We start from the raw sequence: 24,022 nt of genomic DNA, 5'->3' as shown, positions 1-24,022 counted from the left end.
ACCTAATGTGAAGGCCGACTGTTCCAGAGTTTGGGTGCAGCGATCCCAAAAGCTCGCTCACCTCTGTTTCTTCGTCTAGTTCTCGGGATGGTCAGAAGCAACTTATCTGCAGACCTGAGGACTCTACTTGCATTATTTTTGTTAAAGGTCAGAGAGATAAGATGAAGCTAATCCACTCAGAGATTTAAAGACAACAAAATCTTGACGTCGATTCTACGACGTACTGGTAACCAGTGTAAACGTGCCAGGATTGGGGAGATATGATCAAATTTGCGAGTGCCTGTTAGGAGTCGGCCGCCGCATTCTGCAGATGCGAGAGCAGGGCCTGGTTAATACCAAAATAAACACTATTGCAGTAGTCAAGCCTAGAAGAGATTAATGCATGTATCACTCTCTCAAAGTCGGCGGATGACAACATGGTTTTGATTTTTGCAATGGCCCTCAGCTGGAAGAAGCTGGTTTTAATAACAGAATTTATTTGTTTCTCAAATGAGAAAGAGCTATTGAGAAACACTCCTAAGTGTTTTGCAAACGGAGTTCTGAACTTTTCCAGGGGGACAAGGTCGACATTTAGGGAAGAACAGGGGTCAGATGGGGGCCGAATAGTATGATCTCCGTTTTTGATCATTTATATGCAAAAGATTTAACGCAAACCCTGATTTAATGTCATCAAGACAGTCAAATAAAACTTTAAAGGAGTATTTGAGAATCGTCAGCGTGACAGTGGAACGAGATTCCATGTTTTCTAAAAATAGAACCTAGCAGGAGCATATAAAGAGAAAAAAGTATTGGGCCAAGGACAGACCCTTGTGGGACCCCACAGGTAAGGGGGGTGGATGTGGAAGCAGAGCCATCAAACCTGACAGAAAAACTCCTATCAGTTAGGTAGGATCTGAACCATTTAAGTGCAGTACCCTTAATGCCCACACAAAATCTAAAAGCACTAAAATGACGGGATTACCAGAATCGGTAATCAGTAAAAGATCATTAAGAACTCTTAAAAGCACAGTTTCAGTGCTGTGTAGCGCTTTAAAACCAGACTGAAATGATTCTAAGATGGCATTAGTCTTCAGAAAGGCTTGGAGCTGGAGAAAGGCAACTTTTTTAAAATTTTAGACGAAAAAAAAGAGAGTTTAGAGATTGTTCTAAAATTTGAAAGGACGGTTGCCTCAAAGTTAGTTTTTTTGAGAAGTGGGTGGACAATAGCATCTTTAAGATCAAGTGGAACAGTTCCAGTTAAGAGGGAGGTGTTGATGATAGCTGAAACGAGTTGAGATACTTGTATGCATATTCAATCCAGGTTAGATGTGCACTCCAAGAAGTTGGGTTTGCTGTGGCTCCACAAGAGAATGGTGACTTCCAGTTTGTCTGTGAAGGTTCTCAGTCATCCAGGTCATCGTAGTCAAAGGAGCTTGCAAAGAAAAGCGTCTGGACTTCTTTAAGTTACTTGAAGACGTTTCACCTCTCATCCGAGAAGCTTCTTCAGTTCTAAGGTCAAATGGTGGAGAGTCCCAGATATAAACCTAGTGGGAGTGTCCCCCCACAGAGGGACAAAAGGACCCCCTGATGATCCTCTAATCACATGAGCCAAGGTGTGAAACTGGGTGTGGGTCCCAATCAGCCAGAGTTTCAGGTGAGTTCATTGTGAAACCTGGCCCCACCTTATCATGTGAATTCCTGAGGTCAGATGGCCCAGGGTGTGAGTGGGCGTTAAGGCGTCTGGGAAGGATCTCAAAACTGGATTATAGATGGCAGAGAGTTGGTGTCGTAAACCACCGCCTCTGTTCAAGGATGGTCGCTCACAGTGGACATAGATGGCTTCTTTCACTCCTCTTTCAAACCATCTGTCCTCTCTGTCCAAAATGTGAACATTGGCATCCTCGAAAGAGTGACCTTTGACCTTTAGATGCAGATGGACTGCTGAGTCTTGTCCTGTGGAGGTGGCTCTTCTGTGTTGTGCCATGCGCTTGTGAAGTGGCTGTTTGGTCTCTCCAATGTAGAGGTCTGGGCATTCCTCGCTGCACTGTACAGCAAACACCACATTGTTAAGTCTGTGTTTTGGCGTTTTGTCTTTCGGGTGAACCAGTTTTTGTCTGAGTGTGTTGCTGGGTCTGAAGTACACCGGGATGTCATGCTTGGAGAAAACTCCTGAGTTTTTCTGATACACCGGCTACATAGGGGATGACAATGTTGTTGCGTCTGTCCTTCTTATCCTCCCTCGCTGGTGTCTGATCTTCTTTTCTGTGCCTCTTTGCTGACTTTAAGAACATTGGTTTGCCCTTTCTGTCTCTTCGTTACATTGAGGGTGATAGCCCAAAGATTGACTCTGCTCCCAAGGCTGTGCAATAACTGATCTGTGGCCCTCTGTTGGAGACAATATCCCGAGGGATCCCAAGCAGTCTGAAAACATGATCCACAAGTAGATTGCCGGTTTCTAGGGCTGAAGGAAGCATAAACAGAAGTACGAAGTGGGCTGCCTTAGAGAATCTATCAACAATGGTAAGAATGACTGAATAATTTAAGGAGTGTGGCAAACCAGTAACAAATTCTAACACTATGTGTGACCAGGAACGACTCGGGACTGGTAGGGGTTGTAAAAATCCGGGAGGCGCTTGATGACGGCTCTTATAGCACGCCTTCTCTAATGAAGGCAACCAAAAAGATTGTCTTAACAGAGAAACAGTTCTTAGAATCCCTGGATGGCAAGCAACAAGCAATGTGGAGCCAGTGTAAGATGCGAGTGCGCACAGAGGGCGGGACCTATTATTTCTCAGGAGGGCTGGAACCAGGGCCGGGTGCCACGTGCTAATTACGGCGCACAAGAGTCTCGATCTCCTACATCATGGCCTCCACAATGCAGGACACAGGCAGAATAGTCTCGGGTTCAACGGAGTTGGATCCTGGGGAGAACTGGCGGGACAAAGCATCGGGTTTAGTGTTGCGAGAACCGGGTTGGTAAGAAATGGTGAAATTAAACCTGGTAGAGAACAATTGCCACCTAGCCTGTCCGGAGTTCAATCTCTTGGTGCACGAAAGGTTCTTGTGGTCAGTCCAAATTAAAAACAGGTGTTCTGATCGCTCAATCCAGTGTCCCCTCTCCTCTAGGGCCGTCTTGATGTCTAGGAGTTGCCCGTTACCTACATCCTAATTTTTCTCGGCAGGGCTAAACCGCAGAGAGAAGGTGCCTGTCACATTCCAAGCCCTAAGACAACAGCCCCTGCGCCGGTGTCAGAAGCGTCCATCTGCACAATAAATTGTTCGGAGGTGTTGGGATGGGTGCGGTGCAAAATAGCTCTTGAGTGAAAACTTGAGTGGGAGAAGTGAGTCTGGTGACGGAGTGTGACCTGGCTGTAGTTTGTAATGAACCGATGATAAAAGTTAGCGAGTCCTAGAAATCTCTGCAGTTGTTTGCCTGTGGAGTGAGCTGGTCATTCTATTATTGCCTTGATTTTGCAGGGGTCTGTCCTCACCTGCCCTTTCTCGAGTATGTAACCAAGGAAAGAAACTCCCATTTCTCTGCCTTTACAAAGAGCTTGTTCTCCAATAACCTTTGCAGCACATTGTGGACCTACTAAATATGTTCCTCCAACGACCAGGAATAAATAAATATATCATCCAAATAAACAAACACAAAACAATTCAGAAAGTCCCTTAACCTATTAATTAATGCCTAAAAAACTGCAGATGCACTGGTCAACCCGAAAGGCATTATTAAATGCTCCTAATGTCCCAGAGGAGTATTAAAGGCAGTCTTCCACCGATCTCCCTGGCATGATAAACCTCCGGCACTGAAGACAGATCTAGCTTCACAGGTGCCAGCCCTGGGGTAGCAATGGGTACAGGAGGTACAGTGGCTCGTAAACAGCGTGACAACTCTCAATATGGTGACTGGACCCATTAATGTGAGGATTGTGGCGTTCAGTGCAGGTGTAACCTAACACTATGAGGAGGAGAAAACAAAAAAATGGAGGTGCTTGCAGTGATTGGTGGAGAGGATCAATAAAACAGACTCTGTCTGGTGTGTGACGGGGGGAAGCGACTGGAACTCAAGGGCGGTAACTGAGATGGGAATGACCAGGACCCGTACCTCATTGCTGAGTTGACGCACCAGGTCACCATCAGTCAGATTCTGTTCGGCTCCAGAATCTAAAACTGCAGAAACAGAAAAGGTTTGGTTGCAAACAGTGGCAGGGAGTTGCATGTGGGTAACCCGGGAGATAGAAGAGGTGCCGTCCAGTAGTACGCCACATAGTTACTGGTTGGCGTTACCTTTTGACCATGTGGAGGAAGTGGACACGAAATGCCCAGGAAACCTGCAGGATAAACATAACCACTCCTCAAACCTTCTTCAGCGCTCCGCTGGTGTGAGCCTCGTATGACCCAGCCACATCGGCTCCACTGAATTGCTAGCAGGCAGAGGCAATGTGTGGGCCGAAACGGAGAAAGGAGAGGTGTGAGCAGTGGCGTGCACGGGAGCGCTCCCACCCAACCCCACGCGGGACCCGCTCCCTCTTTTGCTCTCTCTCGGGAAGGCGGTTATCTATCCTTATGGCCCAGCACAGGAAGCGGTCATGAGGGGAGCTGATTACTAGAGCTAACTTAGTGGCATCGTCAGAAAACATCTGAGGGAACCGTTGGGAAAACCAAGGAGCACTGAATCAGAAAACTTCCGCAGCAACCCAGCCGGGTGGGTTCACCGTCAGAACTGGGAGTCTGTGGAACGGATGCTGTGGGTGGGGCACTAGCCAGGACCGGCAGAACTAATCTAGCGAGTGTCAGCGCATCGTTCATCGCCCATTTCTCTGGTTTGTGAAACTGTTGGGTTAACATGGAGAGTGACTCCTCGTGTTTCTGGAGTAACGTGTTGGGAGAAGTGTCTGTGCGATCTGCTGGGTCCATACGTGTGGTCAGAGTATTCTGTTATGGACAGCTCAGGTGGACCCAGGCAGGAGATCACACAACTGTAAATATTTTACAAGCCACATTCAAAGCTAATCTATCGATTTCTCATCCGGTCTCATCTTATTCATTCCATGGCAGACACGTCTGACCTGTTGCTCAACACGCAATAGCGTAGAATACTAAATACCCAGATATTTATTTGATAAACATTTTTTCTCAATCAAATTCAAACCTGAAATCTTCCATCAGACTGAAAATTACATCTGCAGCCATAAAGAAGTATCTAGAAACCATTTGGCAATGTAAATCCCCAGTGCACTGCAAACCAGTTCTGTTGTGTTACTGATTGCTGAGCTCCTGTTTTCTTGTTCTAATAATAAATATTTCCAGCATGTGAGATGAGCATGTATCATATCTGTTCAGACGGTGCTTTGTCTTCTGGAAAGTGGAGCTGACATTAACCGACCAAACGTCTCTGGAGCAACGCCTCTTTACTTTGCTTGCAGGTAATGACATCAGTCATAATAACAATAATAGTAGTGATACTGAGTGTGCTCTTAGCTCTTTTACACTTCATCTTGAGTCTTCGGGATTACAAATGCACCAGCAGATTAGCTTTGCGTTTGAATCCAGCTGTATTGAAACTCATCCTGTATTATTCTTTAGCCATGGCCAGAGAGACACAGCCCAGATCCTTCTCTCTCGAGGTGCCAAGTACATCGCTGACAACAATGGAATCACTCCACTGGATGTCTGTGTGCAGGTGAGTATTTCATTTTTAAGTATTTTGTCGTTGTTTGGTTTGTGTTACTCTGCTTTGAGTTTTTTCTCCCGCCCTCAGGGAGGATATGGAGAAACCTGTGAGATTCTCATCCAGCACCATAGCAGGCTGTTCTTGACCCTCATCCAGATGACGCAGAATAATGACATTAAGGAGAACATGGTATCAGAATTTGTATCTGATTTCACACAGAAATCTATTTTATACTTTAGATTAGTTACGAGTGTTTGTGTTTGTGTAGCTCAGGCAGGTTCTGGAACATGTCTCTCAGCAGAGTGATAGTCATTACCACAGGATCTTGACCAGTCTTGCAGAAGTGGCTACCACCAATGGACACAAGCTTCTCAGGTAAAATTACATATATTTGAGTATGTTTCACCAAAATCTGGACAGTTTATCCCATTAAACACAGTGTGTCAATGTGTCGCTGTAATTTAAAACTTCTTCATGTTAGGGCTTAGATAAAATGAATTTATTATTAACGACAACATTATTATTAATAAACTGGAATCTATGCTTCTAACTGAAACTGGTAACAGACAGAGACATGGGCCCATCCTCCTGTAGGCCCACCACCCGCAGGAGGCGCCATACAGGTTGGGTGTGTGTCGGGCGGCAGCCCTTGCAAACCGATCCCCCAAATTGATTGGGACATGGAATGTCACGTCCCTGGTAGGGAAGGATCCTGAGTTAGTGTGCGAGGTTGAAAGGTACCAGCGGGAACTTGTGTTTTCTGACAGTGGGGTAAGGCATGTCGGCTACTTGGTCCTGCCTTTAATAAGTGTGACAACTGTTTTCCACTGGGAACAATGTCCAAAGTAAAAAGACAAACTGAGAAGAACACAGCAGCTGAGAGTTGTGCTAATGCTGGCTTAGTGGTTGATGCAAGCGCTGCCCTGAACCTTCGGTCATTATCATGCTGAAAGAAAAACCTTTCAAGAAGCTCGTTGTATTTGACATGTGTTCCTTCTTTCTTTAAGTGACCAGTTTCACTCTCTGTGTTGTGGAGAAGGACCTCTATAGCAGAATATACCTTGCTGTAGGGATAGAATTAACAAGAGACTGACAAGCTAGCGCTGTTTAACGGACATTCTTGGACTTAAATGTGTTTATTATTAAGAGAATGTATACTTATGTATACTCAGCCATTAACTTGGTCAGAAGAAGATATCACTATTGGGATCTTGGTCACCTTCCTGACTCATGCTTGCTGGAGTATTTGATTCACTATAGTCTATAAGGATTTGTTTCATTTACTGGGAACAGACACTGTTTTATAAATGGGTTTAACCCAAGCAAGAAGGTCCAGAGTTCAATTCCACCATCAGGCCGGTGTCTTTCTGTGTGGAGTTTGCATGTTCTCCCCGTGTTTGCGTGGGTTCCCTCCGGGTACTCCAGCTTCCTCCCACCGTCCAAAGATATGCTGTTAGTGGGGATAGGTTACTTGATTAGTCTAAATTGCCCATAGACTAATCAAGTAACCAGAATGTGAGTGCAAATGATTGTCTGTCCCTGTGTGTTAGCCCTGCAACTGACTGGTGACCTGTCCAGGGTGTACCCCGCCTCCTGCCTTATGACAGCTGGGTTAGGCTCCAGCGCCCCCCGCGACCCTGAAAAGGATAAGCGGAAGCAAATGGATGGATGGATGTCTAGCCTTTTTGGATATTTTCACACCTATTTTTGGGCAATTTCTTCTCCCATTATTCTTTTCAGAACCTCTCAAACTCTATCAGCTTGTATGGGGAGCATCAGTGCACAGCCATTTTCAGATGCTTCTAGAATTTTCAGGCAGGTTCAAGTCTGAGCTCTGGCTGGGGCCCAGAGGGCACACACGGAGTGATCTCGATGCCACCCTTTGTTATCGTGGATGTCTTTGGGTTGTTCTCCTGTTCAAAGATGAACTTTTGCTCTAGTCCAAGGTGGTTCCAAACAGGATGCACCTGAGCTCAACTTTGAGTGTCATGAAAAAGGCTGTTCAGTAACTCAGAGTTATTTAAAGGTGTATAGATATAAAGCAAGACCCAGCACAAGGAGACCAACAAACACTGCATCTTATCCAGGTTCATGCATTTGTTACAAGCTATTACAATAGTTAATCAGTGCTAAGGTCTGTTTATTTCCTGTCTTTTTTCTCAGCCTGTCTAGCAGTTATGAAGCGCAGATGAAGAGTCTGCTGAGAATTGTTCGTATTTTCTGCCACGTGTTCCGCCTGGGGCCTTCATCACCAAACACTGGCAACGACATGGGCTACAATGGAAACAAGACGCCACGCAGCCAAGTTTTTAAGGTAACACATCTGGTAGCGTACAAAGACTTTTGTATTTATTGTTGAAGAGAACAAAAGGAAAGTACAACTGCAAAGTTTTGTTCTTTTGAAAGGTAAAAGTTGGCAGTTAGTGCTAGAGTAGAATAGAATAGAGTAGAATAGAATAGAATGCCAGGTGATTGCTGGGTCTTCTTTCTCTGAAACTAATTGAAAGTCTTCTTGGATGTGCGTTTGGATCACTGTCTTGCTGAAAGGTCCAGCCTCATTGAATTTCTTCATCCTGGTAAATGGCAGCAAATGTTGGAACATTTTCCCCATTTATTCTTCCTTCAGTTAGATAAAGCATGAGGGTGCCATATCCTGCCAAACAGCCCCACACCATGATGTTCCCACCTCCAAAACTCACTGTTGCTATGGTGTTTTGGGGTGATATGCAGTGCCTTTTGACCTCCAAACATGGGTCATCCAGAGAGTTCAATTTTGGTCTCATCTGACCAGACTATATTCTCCCAGTATGTCCTTGGCTCTTGGACAACTCTTCTCACTCTTCTTTTCACTCCTCTGTCTGAAATCTTGCAGGGCGTACCTGGTGATGGCCTGTTTATTGTGAAATGACGTTTGTTCCACTTAAAGATTATGGCCTCAGCAGTGCTCACTGGAACCGTCAATAGTTTATTATAAAATCTACTGTAACCGATGCCATCAGTATGTTCTGCAACAATAAGGCTGCAAAGGTCTTGAGAGATCTCGCTGGCTTAACCCATCATGAGATGCTTCTTGTATGACAACCTGATAATGAGACAACTTTTTATAGGCCATCAGTCGGGACTGAACCAGCTGATTATACCTAATTAGAGTAAAATCTACAGAGTCATCTTAATGTCATTTCAGTCTCTGTCTCTTTCCTTTAACGTGTAGTAGAGTTATAACATTCATGGATTATGCACAGGTGGATAAATGTGATTTGGATCATTTCAGCGTTCTGTTAATTTGGTCTAAGCTAGCTGAAGTCTTGAATTAAGCTTTATAGAACCCGCAGGTAGGGGTGGGCGGTAGAAATGGTATACGGCAGAAACTATAGAAATTTGGCCACCGGTAGAGATTTTGACTATACCGCTGTACCGCGATAGCGCATGTTGATGGTGTCATCAAGCTGCACCTGTTTTGGTCGAAAGCATGGCAGCAGCTGCAAGTGAGATCATCTGCAAATGATGCCGTAATAGCAAAGAGACAAAGTAGGGCTGGGCGATATGGCCTAAAATTCATATCGCGATATAATTTGAAGCATGTGCGGTAACAATATATATCACGATATATTATTTTCTTCTGTATAACGTATTTTCCACACTAAAAATCCTTTAATTTTCTCAAAAATCAAGAGTGTGCCTTATGTATAAATTCTGGTTGTGCTTACTGACCTCGAACCGATTTGGGCGTGCAGAAATCTGTTAAAAAATGTTTTGATGGATTGTCAGAGCATTACGGCTGCCGTAGTGAGGAGCTTCGCGGAGTAATCTGGGTCCAAAGTCAAACGAACACTGAGAGTTAAAAACGGTCTAAATTCTTTCATCTTTAATTAAATCATCAGTGTTGCTGCTTTATTGGGTGTAACAATTAAGTTTTACATCCATGCATCCATGAAAACAGAATTTATTAAATTTAACGGAGTTAGAAGTTAACAGCTCGCTAGTTTACACTTAAACATTTCATACCATGTTCTGACTGAGATTTCTGAAACTAATTCAAACGTTCAGCTCTGTTATCACTTCCAATATAAATGAAGACAGAAACTAAACAGCAGTGGTGTTTGCAGGGTTACTGAAGTTGGGCTAGCTAGTATATAATGTTGTGCTACGTGATTGCTTGCGACACAGCTATGTTAGCATAACATTAGCACAGTGAAGCTGGAGGATGAACTTTTTCTCCACTCGATAAAAGTTAACGTGAGGGATTCTGGTGGTCAGGGACAAATGCAATCACATAGCAGGATGCTATACACGGGCCAAACTTCAGTCAGCAGAACAACTGAGATTATTCATCCACAATACGAGGTTAGTTATTAATATACTGCAACAACATGGGAACAGAACAGCTGCGAGAGAATTCAACATTAATGAATCAATGTTACGGAAGTGGAGGAAGCGCAGTTTTTGGCTTTCCCCATATTTCAAAAGTGCTTCATCTCTTTGCTATGACTGTCACCCGCCATAATTTGCAGATGATAATGGTTGTAGCCGCTGCGATGCTTTCGACCAAAACAGGCGCAGCTTGATGACATCATCAACATGCGCTATTGCGATAGAGCGATATAGTCAAAATCTCTATCGTTGGCCAAATTTATATCGTTTCTATCGTATATCGTTTATATCACCCACCCCTAAGACAAAGCACTTTTGAAATATGGGGAAAGCTAAAAACTGCGCTTCCTCCACTTCCGTACCATTGATTCATTAATGCTGAATCCTCTGGCAGCTGCTCTGTTCCCATGTTGTTGCAGTATATGAATGACTAACCTCGTATTGTGGATGGATTATCTCAGTTGTTCTCCTGACTGAAGTTTGGTCTTTTTACAGCATCCTGCCATGCAATTGCATTTGTCTCTAACCATCAGGAACCCTCTTGTTAACTTTTATTGAGTGGAAAAATGTTAGCATTCATCCTCCAGCTTCACTGTGCTAAGGTTATTGTTGGGTTTATCTAAGTACAAACCCTGCTGGAACAATTTAGACAACCAACTGCAGCAGCAAAACAAGACACAAGACAGAGCTCTTTGTGTGTTCTCACACGAGGGAGGCCGAATGAGGTTAAGTGCTGTTCCTTTCACTTGAACCCTGTCAAGCTCTCGGCCGGACTTCCCATAGCGCTCCTTTTATTGTGGTTACATGAATATGCGTAGTTTCATCAATACATGACATCTTAAACGGGCATTTGTGTGAACAGAGTATACGCCTGTCGTTGTGTGTGGGTCAAAATATGACCCTGTGAAACCTGCTCAGCCAGGCCTAACGATATTACACTATGCTGTCTGCAAAGGAATACACTCCATATATCACAAGACAAGATGCAACCGTCCCATGAACGTAAGATGTATATGAGGTATGCCAGAACACCAGAAAGGAGTGAACGTCCTCCCCTCACCCTGTACATGGCTTAACTTTAATAGTTCACCATATACAAGCACAGGCGAGCCCCTAAATGGCAAGAAGTAAACATCCTCACTAAATAAGGACACAGAACCTTTACATAGGATGTGCCTGCAGTTAAACACTATAACTAATTACCTCCCCCACACCCTAGATGTGTAGGGGAGGAACAGAAGAATATCTAAACATGCAGTTTAAGGCAAGGTTTACAAATTTAAGTACAATAATGGCAGCTATTATCAAAATCAACCTAACAGTTATGCTAACGTAGCTGTGTCACTAGCAGTCACGTAGCACATCATTATATACCAGCTAGCCCAACTTCAGTAACCCTACAAACGTCACTGCTGTTTAGTTTTCTGTCTTCATTTTTGTTGGAAGTGATAGCAGAGCTGTACGTTTGAATTTTTTCAGAAATCTCTCAGTCAGAACATGCTGTATCATGTTTAGGTGGAAACTAGCGAGCTAACTTCCTGCTAACTCCGTTAAATTTAATAAATTCTGTTTTCATGGATGCCTGGATGTAAAACCTCATTGTTACACCTGGTAAAGCAGCAACACTGATCATTTTATTAAAGATGAAAGAATTTAGACAGTTTTTAACTCTCAGTGATGCTGCAGTGTTCGTTTGACTTTGGGACCTGAAGCAGACGGAGTTTAGGACCCAGATTCCTCCGCGAGGCTCCTGACTACGGTAGCCGTAATGCTCCAACAACCCATCAAGTTCATAGCTTAGCAAAGTCGTACTAAAACACTCAGATTTCTGAGCGCCGTGTACCACATAAAATTGGTTCGAGGTCAGTAAGCACAACCAGAATTCATACATAAGGCGAACTGTCGATTTTTGAGAAAATTAAAGGATTTTAAGTGCACCTTATAGTGTGTAAAATACGTTATACAGAGGAAAAGAATATATCACGATATATATCGTTACCGCACATGCTTCAAATTATACCGCAATATGGATTTTAGGCCATATCGCCCTACCTGCAGGCATCCTCTGTTTCCCTCCTCAAGCCTCTTGTCCCCTTGTCTGTCACCCTGCAGCCTCTGGAGCTACTATGGCACTCCCTGGATGAGTGGCTGGTGCTCATCTCTACAGAGCTGGAAAGGAATAGGAAGAACCCGTCTTCCTCCTCCAGCAGCGATATAGCCTCACTGCTTCTGAAACAGCGTGAGTCAGAACATGCTGGGTCCACACCAAAGCTTCCCTCCTTGCTGGATCATCAGATTGTCATCGAATCAGAGGCGTATGCTGACGGGGAGGACGTCATCTCCATGACAGCCAGTCGACTCAGTGCTGTTATCCAGGCTTTCTACATGTGTTGCTCCTGTCAGATGCCCCAAGGGTATGAGCTCTGCATCCCTCTGTCAGATCCAATGGTAGTAAACATCAGATGGCATCATGTGGCATAGAGACTGTTAAATATCAGTTTTAATCAAATAGACCTGCAGCTATACAATCCAGAGTGTTCAGTTTTCTTCTTATCATTCATCATTAGTTTTTACTGTGGTAGTTCTGTTACAATACTACTACTGCTAACTACTGCTAATGCTGCTAATGTGGTTGTTATGTAGAGTTCTTTCTAAGCAGAGGCAGACAGCCACAAAATTCTGTCTCTTCTAAGGAGAATAAGTCATATTAAAAACATTCTTTCAAACGAATGATCAAATGTTTTCAAATGGGAAAGAGAACTGAGCTTGAAACCGTCGGGAAGTGACTGGAAATCTCCAAACAGCTCTAAAAGAAAGAGACTTTTTTTTTTCTAAGCTTTATTTTCATTTTTAAATTGGAAAACAAACAAAAATAAACAAACACACAAAGCAAAAAAAACCAAACAAACAGAAAACTCACAACTATGGGACAGAGCAAGTATCATCAAGTAACCACAGCATGGCAGGTCATTGTGACCACAGAAGCACTCCCAGGTGCACACTCTTGTATCTATGTCTTTCAAGGATAACCTCAAACATCTGAAAACCAAACACAGAAAATACAGGCATCATCATCATCATCATCATCATCATCATCATAATAATAATAATAATAATAATAACATTGATAATTACATAAATTTAAAACAAACACACAAACAAACAAAAAACAAAGAACTCAAAAAAAAACAAAAATTGAGCAAAACAGAAAACACATCATGTGAACCCCTCCCACCATTCCCCCCACCCCTTTACCCCTGTATGGCTCTCAACCTCATCACATTCATGCATCCAGACAGCCCATATTTACACCTATCTATAGAAACTCTCATGCACAGGAATCAACATCCCACACGATAAAACTGCAGCATTCAGGAAATCGAGTCAGGAGGGCCTAACCGGGGATCAACTCAAGGCAGACCCAGGGGGATTTGCGTCATCTCTATGATCTGTTAGGTCCAAAGAAGGTAGTACTGACAGGAAGGGGCCCCAAATTTTTTCAAAGGTTCCATATTTCCCTTTTACACTATGCGATATCTTCTCAGGTATGCAGTAGGACGCTAGCTCATTAATCCAGTGTCCCAGTGTTGGAGAATTTTCAGATTTCCAATGTAGCAGAATACATTTTTTCACTAGATGAAGAGACTTTAATCAGAAAACAATCTAATCAGTTTCGTTATTACTTCACATGGAAAAAGTAAACATCTGGAGACCATACGGATACCAAATTCCAATCACATTAAAGGTTGTATATAAATCTGCAATCATTCTGGGATTAAGTTTCTCTTAATTTTCAAGGACATATTTGGTATTTGATATCCCTGCAAAACCCAGATGATGTTTTTTACCCAACGTAAAGATATTCATCTCTTCAGAATTTTACTATTGTAAGTAACAAAGCCGTAATGAGGATAAATGTGATCCTCCGAGGACAGATCACGGCTGTATAGATCAGAAGAAATAGACTCCATGGAAAAACTGACTGATTCTTTAAGGACTGAAGCAGGCACCCATAGCAAACTATGAACCAAATATCTATCTAGTCAAAACACAGGTCAAAGCCTTAATTTTAACAAAATTCTAAATATTTTACAACTTTAGATTGTGAGGAAACCCTTCAGCCATCAGGCTGTGGTTCCTCTGTGAAACCAGCTCCCAGATTGAATACATAGCTCCCCCAAACCTTCCTTTTTAAAACGACATGAAATATTTCACATTCATGTCAGGTCAGACTGACAGATCTGAGGCAGAGTCCACTGGAAGCAGTCATGCTTCATCCCATTTGCTCCCACACTATTAGTGGACATTTATGGATTAGATCTATAAAGATGCTTAATTAACAAGGAAACATGGACTGTTATTGACATGAAGTGAGCTGTTGCCCTTTTCAGTTTGCTCTTTTCTCTGGTTTCTGTTTCTCGTACCTTCTGACCTCTCTCTGTTTCCAGAATGACATCACCCCGCTTCATCGAGTTTGTCTGCAACAATGATGATGTGCTCAAGTGTTTCGTTATCAGGTGAGTCAACATGGCTCTTTAACATAAACATTAGAAAGTTTGAATCTCATTTCCTTGTTCTCTCATTTTCCCCTTATATTTCCGTCTGGACCTCCTCCTTAGAAATCCAAAGATCATCTTTAACCACTTCCACTTTCTCCTTGAATGTCCAGAGCTGATGTCACGCTTCATGCATATCATTAAAGGCCAGGTAAGACATAATCGAATAAATATATGATTACCTATTATGTACAAGAGAGAAAGAGAGCTGCCTGGAAAGAGAAAGCCAGCCATCATTAGCCCCACTTCTGCCTACAGAGACAGTGGTACAGCTCAGTTTCTGTAAACAGCTTAAATAATTTTGATGAGCTAATAAAACCGCCCTTTAATTCTGCTGAATAGTTTCTCTTCCTTCCTATAGTGTGCCACGTCCTTAAGAATAAGTACAGCAGTACTAGTATTCAAAAGATTTGTCTTTGGAACATTCATCCGACTTCCCACGGTGCAAACCTGCAGACCTGCATCTCTCTATTATATCAGCTCTGATTTTCATTTTCTCCATGGCAAAGCCCCAGACTTCTCGGTCAGGTGGTAACACTTCCTGACATTTTTAGTTCATTATCGCCAGTATTTTGTGATTCTCACCCCATTGACGACCCTACCACCCATTCTTGACCCATCCACCTTCTTCTGCTTATCTGAGGCTGGGTATTAGGGGCAGCAGCAGAGGCATTCATGCCTCTACAACATACAAACAAGACAGCCCTACAACATCCAGAGCCTTCAGGGATTCAGGGCAATCCTCCCACAGGGGCTCTGCCACCCACAAGTTGTTTAACTGCCTCAGTGACCTCGCCCCATGTGGTAGACGAGTCATCCTTCTCATCCAGACTCTGCTTCCTCTACGGGAATGTGTCAGTGGGATTAAGGAGATCCTCAAAGTATTCCTTCTACTGCCCGACAATATCCTCAGTTGAAGTCAGCAGCGCTCCACCCACACTACACACATTGCAGTCAGAGCACCACCTTTACCTCCTCAGTCGCTTAAAGGTTTGCCACAAACTCATCAAGGAAGTTCAAAAATCTTTTTCCATGGCCACACTGAACTCTTCCCACACCCGGGTTTTGCTTCGGCCACCATCTGGTTCGGGGTTACCACCATTACAGGCACCAACCACCTTGCAGCTGCAGCTCAGTGCAACAGCTTCAGCAATGGAGGTGCTGAGGATGGGCCGTTTGGACTCAGTGTCCCCAGTCTCCCTCAGAATGCTGTCGAAGCTCTGAGAACGAGCTCGTGGGCCTCTTCCATGTGTTCCCAGCACACCCTCACTATACGTTTAGGTGTCCCAGGTCTGTCCAGCGCCCTCCCCCGCTACTGACCCAACTCACCACAAGGTGGCGATCAGTTGACAGCTCAGCCCCTCTCTGCACCTGAGTGTCCCAAACATACAGCCACAGATCTGTTGATACGATTACAACCTCGACTGCAACCTTGGGTGTCCTGGTGCCACATGCACTTATGGACACCCCTGTGTTCTAACATGGTGTTTGTTATAGACAAACTGTCGTTTGAGAACACCGCTCGGGTTCAGATCTAGCAGACCATTCCTCCCACTCACCCCCTCTCCAGTTCTCTGTTGCTTATATGAGCGTTTAAGTCTCCCAGTAAGACACAGATTCCCCAGGTGCAGCACCCTCAAGCACCATAACGAGGGGGTTCGAGAAGACCGGGTACTCTGAACTGTTTGGTCCATAAGCACAGACAACAGTCAGGACCGCACGATCTGATATCCTCGTGTTGGTGTTGTTCCCAGATCATCATACTAAAGGTTGTTCCAGGATCAACATTGCAAGTGACCAATCAGAATGTTGTGATGTCATACTTTTGCGACTTCGGGAAAAATTCAATTCAATTCAATTCAATTCAATTCAATTTTATTTATATAGCGCCAAATCACAACAAATGTCGCCTCAAGGCGCTTCATAGATACAGAGAAAAGCCCAACAATCATATGACCCCCTATGAGCAAGCACTTTGGCGACAGTGGGAAGGAAAAACTCCCTTTTAACAGGAAGAAACCTCCGGCAGAACCAGGCTCAGGGAGGGGCGGCCATCTGCTGCGACCGGTTGGGGTGAGAGAAGGAAGACAGGATAAAAGACATGCTGTGGAAGAGAGACAGAGATTAATAACAGATATGATTCAATACAGAGAGGTCTATTAACACATAGTGAGTGAGAAAGGTGACTGGAAAGGAAAAACTCAATGCATCATGGGAATCCCCCGGCAGCCTACATCTATTGCAGCATAACTAAGGGAGGATTCAGGGTCACCTGGTCCAGCCCTAACTATATGCTTTAGCAAAAAGGAAAGTTTTAAGCCTAATCTTAAAAGTAGAGATAGTGTCTGTCTCCCGAATCCAAACTGGAAGCTGGTTCCACAGAAGAGGGGCCTGAAAACTGAAGGCTCTCCCTCCCATTCTACTTTTAAATACTCTAGAAACAACAAGTAGGCCTGCAGAGTGGGAGCGAAGTGCTCTAATAGGGTGATATGGTACTACAAGGTCATTAAGATAAGATGGGGCCTGATTATTTAAGACCTTGTATGTGAGGAGCAGGATTTTGAATTCAATTCTGGATTTAACAGGAAGCCAATGAAGGGAAGCCAAAACAGGAGAAATATGCTCTCTCTTTCTAGTCCCTGTCAGTACTCTTGCTGCAGCATTTTGGATTAACTGAAGGCTTTTCAGTGAGTTTTTTGGACATCCTGATAATAATGAATTGCAGTAGTCCAGCCTGGAAGTAATAAATGCATGAACTAGTTTTTCAGCATCACTCTGAGACAGGATATTTCTAATTTTAGAGATGTTGCGCAAATGGAAGAACGCAGTCTTACATATTTGTTTAATATGTGCGTTGAAGGACATATCCTGGTCAAAAATGACTCCAAGGTTCCTCACAGTGTTACTGGAGGCCAAGGTAATGCCATCCAGAGTAAGAATCTGGTTAGATACCATATTTCTAAGCTTTTCAGCGCCGAGTACAATGACCTCAGTTTTATCTGAGTTAAGAAGCAGAAAGTTAGTGGCCATCCAAGTCTTTATGTCTTTAAGACATTCCTGCAGTTTAACTAATTGGTGTGTGTTATCTGGCTTCATGGACAGATAGAGCTGGGTGTCATCTGCATAGCAGTGAAAATGTATGCTATGTCTTCTAATGATGCTGCCTAGGGGAAGCATGTATAATGTAAACAGAATTGGTCCTAGCACTGAACCCTGTGGAACTCCATAATTAACCTCAGTGTGTGAAGAGGACTCTCCATTTACATGCACAAATTGGAGTCTATTAGATAGATATGATACAAACCACTGCAGTGCAATACCTGTAATACCTACAGCATGTTCTAATCGCTCTAATAGGATATTATGGTCAACAGTATCGAATGCTGCACTAAGGTCAAGAAGGACAAGCACAGAGATGAGTCCACTGTCAGAGGCCATAAGAAGATCATTTGTAACCTTCACTAATGCTGTTTCTGTGCTGTGATGAACTCTGAAACCTGACTGAAACTCTTCAAATAAACCATTCCTCTGCAGATGATCTGTTAGCTGTTTGACAACTACTCTTTCGAGGATTTTTGATATGAAAGGAAGGTTGGAGATTGGCCTATAATTAGCTAAGACTGCTGGGTCTAGAGATGGCTTTTTGAGTAAAGGTTTAACTGCAGCCACCTTGAAGGCCTGTGGTACATAGCCGATTATTAGAGATAGGTTGATCATATATAAGATCGAAGAATTAATCAATGGCAGGACTTCTTTGAGCAGTTTTGTAGGAATGGGGTCTAAAAGACACGTTGATGGTTTGGAGGAAGTAATTATTGAAGTTAACTCAGAAAGATCGATTGGAGAAAAAGAGTCTAACTTAACATCAATGGAACTAAGAGTAGCTGTAGATAATATTACATCTGTGGGATGATTATTGGTAATTTTTTCTCTAATGATAAAAATTTTATTTGTGAAGAAGTTCATGAAGTCATCACTAGTTAACGTTAAAGGGATGGTTGGCTCAAAAGAGCTCTGACTTTTTGTCAGCCTGGCTACAGTGCTGAAGAGAAACCTGGGGTTGTTCTTATTTTCTTCAATCAGTGATGAGTAGTAAGCTGTTCTGGCTTTGCGGAGGGCTTTCTTATAAAGCAACAAACTATTTCTCCAGGCTAAATGATGATCCTCTAAATTTGTGACACGCCATTTCCTCTCCAGATTACGAGTCATCTGCTTTAGGGTACGTGTTTGAGAATTATACCACGGGGTCAGGTACTTCTGATTAGAGACCTTAGTTTTCACTGGAGCTACAGTATCCAGAGTCGTACGTAGTGAGGAGGTGAAATTATTAACAAGATAATCGACCTCTGTTGGGGTAGCGTTCAGATAGCTGCTCTGCTCTATGTTGGTACAGGGCATTGACGATGATAACAGTGGCTGGATTATATTCTTAAACTTAGTTACAGCGCTTTCAGAAAGACATCTACTTTGATAAAGTCCACTCTCCACTGCTGCATAATCAATTATTGTAAATGTAAATGTTATCAAGAAATGATCAGACAGGAGAGGGTTTTCAGGAAACACTGTTAAATGTTCAGTTTCTATGCCATATGTTAAAACAAGATCTAGAGTGTGATTAAAGTGGTGGGTGGGTTCTTTTACATTTTGAGAGAAACCAATTGAGTCTAACAACAGATTAAATGCCATGTTGAGGCTGTCATTTTTAGCATCAACCGGCGTAAAACAAAAAACTGTACTTAAGCTGCGAGAAACCGCCTTTGTCCGCCGATCAACAGACCCTGACCCTAACCCTTTAATAAACGCTAAGCAGAATTGATATTGTCCTTGCAACATTGGAATTTCATAAATGCACGAATGGGTTGGTGCGCAAAAGAATAACGTCACAATAATGTGATTGGTCACTTGCAATGTTGAACCTGGAACAACATTTTCATGATGATCTGGGAACAACACCAACACGAGGATATCAGATCATCCGTCAGGACCCGTTCCCCGACCCAAAGGCACAGGGAACAAACCCACTTGTCCACTGGGCAAAACCCTAACATACAGGCAGCAAGCCGAGGGGATACTAAAGATACCCACCCTTGCCCATCACCTCTCACCAAGGGCAACTCTGGGGATCAGTCCACCAGGGTCTCCACCCTTGGCTGCTCCACACATTGCAGCCTACCCCTACTGCACCCCCTGCGGGTGGTGAACCTACAGGTGGATGGGCCCATGCCCTTTTTCAGGCTATGCCCATGGGCTAAGGCCTGGCCACCAGTTGCCCGTCCTCAGGCACCCTCCCCATGCCCTGCTCCTGGAAGGCTCCCTGGTAACCCCATCCTGGGCAGGACGAACTGTTTCCTACGTTCTTCTCTCATAGAGGTCTTTTGAATCACTCACCCAAAATCCAGTGGACAAAGCAAAGTCCATAAAGACATGGATGAGCAGGTTTGTTTGTTTGTAAGAACTTGACTGGTCGCACAGAGTCCTAACCTCAACCCCACAGAACAGCTTTGTGATCAATTACAGAGGCTGTGAGCCAGGCCTACTCTCTGAGTCTCCTGACTTCATTAGCGGACCATAATTAGGCTTAGAAGACACTGTCAAAACTTGTTGACAATAGATCCTTTAAGGCGCTTGAAAAAGAAGAAGAAAATGATCTTTGTAGCCAGCCTGCTTGTTATTCTGGTATAAATGAAACAAAAGTTTAATGACAGATAACTCGTGGTTAAAGTCAGTACTAAGCAAACTGCTTTCTGCACAGAAGCTGTTTCAAAGTTGGATCAATGTGATATTATTTAGAAAAACACTGACAATTTTGTTTTCTTTAGCCAAATAACTTTATTTTACGATGCTGCTTATTTCGAAGACCCATCCATGTGTTTGCCTGGAAAGAGTCCGTCTTCACATTTGACTTTTTTTGTATCAGGGCTAATACAGAGAGAGAGACTGCTATTCGATTTCAAACCTGCAGCCAATTTAGAACTACCACTAAACCTAAAGTGGACTTCTGTGATCTGTGGGAGGAAGCTGGAGAGAGCACACTCAGACAAGGGGAGGATGTACAAACTCCAACAGAAAGGTCCCGCCCAGCCGATGGATTTAAACCTTATTTATCTTGTAGTCCTGTGAGACTTCGAGTGACCCCATGTCATTTCACGATCAAGTGTTCCTTCTACAGCGAGAACACTTGTCTTAAGAAAAGTTTATTCAGCTTCATTAATGTTTAATGGCTGTTCTGAGTTGTGTTAATTATCCTAACTTTAGTATTTATATTTGAGCTGCAGCATGAAAGTCCATGGATCATAGCTCACCTGGGAGTAGGTCCTTGTTTTAATTACAGGCTTCCTCTTTCCTCTCTCAGTGCACTCTATCTTTCACTCTTCAGTGCTCCGAGAATAAAGGCGTATATTATGGAAATGGACCCCAGCCTTGTCTCTGAATTACAGATGAGCGTTTCAGCACAAAACACTTCCTGAGGAATCAACTCGGATTGAAAAATTCCCCAACCTTAAAATTGAAAACACAGCCAAGTGATAATTAGTTTGAGAGAGTGCTGTGCAGTGTGAAATAAAGTCTTGTCTTCCCGTCAGCCCTTTAAGGATCGGTGTGAGTGGTTCTACGAGCATCTGTTGGCCGGCCAGCCGGATTCTGACATGGTTCATCGTCCGGTCAATGAGAACGATGTGCTGCTCATCCACAGAGGTACAGACACACTTAAGCTGCTCGTGTCCAGTCGCTGATGTCACTTGCAGGGTTATGGATACGGAATGAGATTGTGAATGTGAGAGTTGTTGGCACAGTGTGAGTCTTTACTGTAGCTTTAGAACAGCTAACTCTTTTATTCTGTGTGGGGTATACTGTCATAGAAAATCATTATCAGCATGTTGACGTTTGTTCATTGATGTTATTTAAGCTTTTGAGACTTGAGTACCTGCTAGTCACCGCATTTGGATACTTCTTGTCCCACAGCGTACCTATAGAGCCACCACTTTGGGGTGGCTGTAGCTCAGGTGGTAGAGCAGGTCATCTACTGATCGGAAGGTTGGTGGTTCGATTCCTGGCTTCCCCTAGTCTGCATGCCAAATATCCTTGGGCAAGATATTAACCCCAAATTGCTCTCCGATGCATCCATCGGAGTATGAATGTGTGTGAATGTTATCTAGAAAGCACTTAGAAAGATGTGCTTGTGCGAATGGGTCTGAATGGGTGAATGCACAAGTTGTGTAAAGCGCTTTGAGTGCTCAGATGAGTAGAAAAGCGCTATATAAGAACCAGTCCATTTATGCTAGTATGAAATTGCTGTTTGATCTCCACCTCAGTCTGATGCAGCACATGTTGATTTGTAACAAATGTAACCTCACAGTTTTATAAAGATACTTTAAGTTGCCAGAAAGCACTCGATTGATTATAATGTAGGTGCAATAACACCAATAAAATGTACATAAATATCAGAAATCACTTTTGGGCACAACAACAGCATTTAGTCAACTTACCTCTGGAGCGTCTGTCTGCAGGTAGTCTCTCAGGGTCGCTGTTTGCCTCACTGTTGCTTCCCTTTTGTTCATGACTGGTGGCTGTGATTCCCCATACTGGCATACAGATTGTGGTCCCATGAGCTTACACGCTGATAACACCTGCCGCCCAGGCTGGAGTCGGCTTAGCCCTTTGAGAGCCTCAACCCTGCAAAAACGACTGCAGCATGTTCCCAGCGGTGATGTCAGCTAAAGTGCAGTAAATAGTTAATGATTAGTTTATTAATTTACATTGCACAGACCTTAGAAGGTGGTTAAGAACCGCACCCCATGATAATAGTTAATTAAATAAATCTAATAATGAAATGTTTTGGTATCAACAGCATGAATATGAACCTCGAGGTGCTAACTACCATTGCATTCATCTTTTCTTTACGTCTGAAGGACACCTGCTTGTCTTCAGTCTTATTTGTGATCATTATTAGTTGTATTCTAACATCCAGAGATTTTTATGGTCTGTTTTATATCTAACAAGCGTCATACAGTCACTCAGTCACATTGCATTGCCACGGACACCTCAACATTCAGCTCCAGAGTTCTCATTTTCTAACAGTTTGTTTTATTGTTGGTTTTAATTCAAAATAAACTTTGAATTCACTTTGAATGTTTGACTGCACAACACTGGACCATATGTTAGTGTCCCCTTTGATAACCACCAGCTCCCCCTAGGACCCGCTGCAGGCTATTGTTCAGATCAGGGAAAGGGAGACGGACGTTATTTGCAGACACTCCGTCATAGTGAGCTCTGGAGTCAAAGACTATTTTGCCAAGCTTTATGGTGGGATATATGCCGAAAAATTGCACCCCCTCCTGTCCCATTTACATAGCTGGGTCCCACTCTGCGTGATCACTGTCTAAGATCTTTTTGTGGGTATTGCATCTTCTCCGCAGGCTTCTTCTCTAAAGTCTGCCATCTCCTTGGGACATGGAAATCAATGGAGCAACCCAGTTGTTGCTTTTACCTTTATAAACATTTTTGGCCATCATCTGCATGATTTTCTACTGATCTATAGATCAGGGGCAAGCTTCTTATCATTCTTTGTGTGAAGAAAGACTGACTTTCTAGCTGCAGCCAAAAGATTAGACTGTCTTTTGAATAGTTTTACCTTTCCCATGGGGTCATATAGCTTGGACGAACATTACCTAGAATGAATGTCTTCAATTTTTTTCGCGGGATGGCCTGTGGGCGGACCTAAAGCAGACATCTCCTACACCTACACAACCCAGATCCAATTTCTGGGCAAATGGTTTATTATGCGGCCCATTAATCTGCTTCCAAACCTTGTGAATGCACAGGATTTACTTCTTCTGTAACTCCATCTTCCTCCCCGACCTGCTCTTTATTGGGTGGAGATGTTCTCAGGAGGGTGCAGTCAAGGTACTTGTCACTCCGGCACGCTGTCCATGTAACAGCTGCTGCAAGTTCTGGCTACATGAATCGAGGATGTGCAATAATGGGGAGCAAATTCTGCTTCTCTTTCATATCTAAGCCTCTGTTGCTCAAGAGAAGTCGGTCCCTGTTTGTTTTCCTTGGAATGTTCTCCAGTCTTGTAAAAGTCCTTTAAATACCTTCAGACATAAAGACTCTAGCGTTTTCATTTCTCGAAGAGGATGTGTTGGAGAGCCTTTGAACTGCGCTTTGAGAAGTGTCAGACATCAGGAAAAGGGAGTTTTTCTTTCCCACTGTTGCCATGAACCTGCTCAAAGGGAGTCGTTTGATTGTTGGGATTTTCTCTCTATTATTATTATAGGGTCTTTACCCAACAGTATAAAGTGCCTTGAGGTAACTGCTGTTGTGATTTGGCCTTATATGAATTAAACTAAATTGAATTGAATCTTTTAAATGGTAAATGGGCTGATTCTTATATAGCGCTTTTCTACTCTCCCGGAGTACTCAAAGTGCTGTATACAACATG

The 24,022-nt window shown here is 43.3% G+C and overlaps 1 protein-coding gene across 1 annotated transcript in view; it reads left to right on the top strand.

Moving 5' to 3' along the window:
* hace1 (HECT domain and ankyrin repeat containing E3 ubiquitin protein ligase 1) overlaps positions 1 to 24,022 on the top strand; it is a 42,154-nt gene that overhangs the window by 7,496 nt on the left and 10,636 nt on the right. Inside the window, exons 7-15 of the mRNA XM_087837145.1 lie at positions 5,326 to 5,408; positions 5,569 to 5,665; positions 5,744 to 5,845; positions 5,925 to 6,031; positions 7,820 to 7,970; positions 12,140 to 12,441; positions 14,476 to 14,544; positions 14,647 to 14,734; positions 21,165 to 21,276. Of these exons, the coding sequence (XP_087693271.1) occupies positions 5,326 to 5,408; positions 5,569 to 5,665; positions 5,744 to 5,845; positions 5,925 to 6,031; positions 7,820 to 7,970; positions 12,140 to 12,441; positions 14,476 to 14,544; positions 14,647 to 14,734; positions 21,165 to 21,276 (1,111 nt within the window). The remainder of the gene's footprint in view (positions 1 to 5,325; positions 5,409 to 5,568; positions 5,666 to 5,743; positions 5,846 to 5,924; positions 6,032 to 7,819; positions 7,971 to 12,139; positions 12,442 to 14,475; positions 14,545 to 14,646; positions 14,735 to 21,164; positions 21,277 to 24,022) is intronic.

The sequence above is a fragment of the Neolamprologus brichardi genome, unplaced genomic scaffold (assembly GCF_056152115.1).
Source record: "Neolamprologus brichardi isolate AB-2024 unplaced genomic scaffold, ASM5615211v1 NODE_ptg000008l+_length_2720982_cov_1, whole genome shotgun sequence".
NCBI lineage: Eukaryota > Metazoa > Chordata > Actinopteri > Cichliformes > Cichlidae > Neolamprologus > Neolamprologus brichardi.
This window is presented reverse-complemented; position numbering and strand designations above follow the sequence as displayed.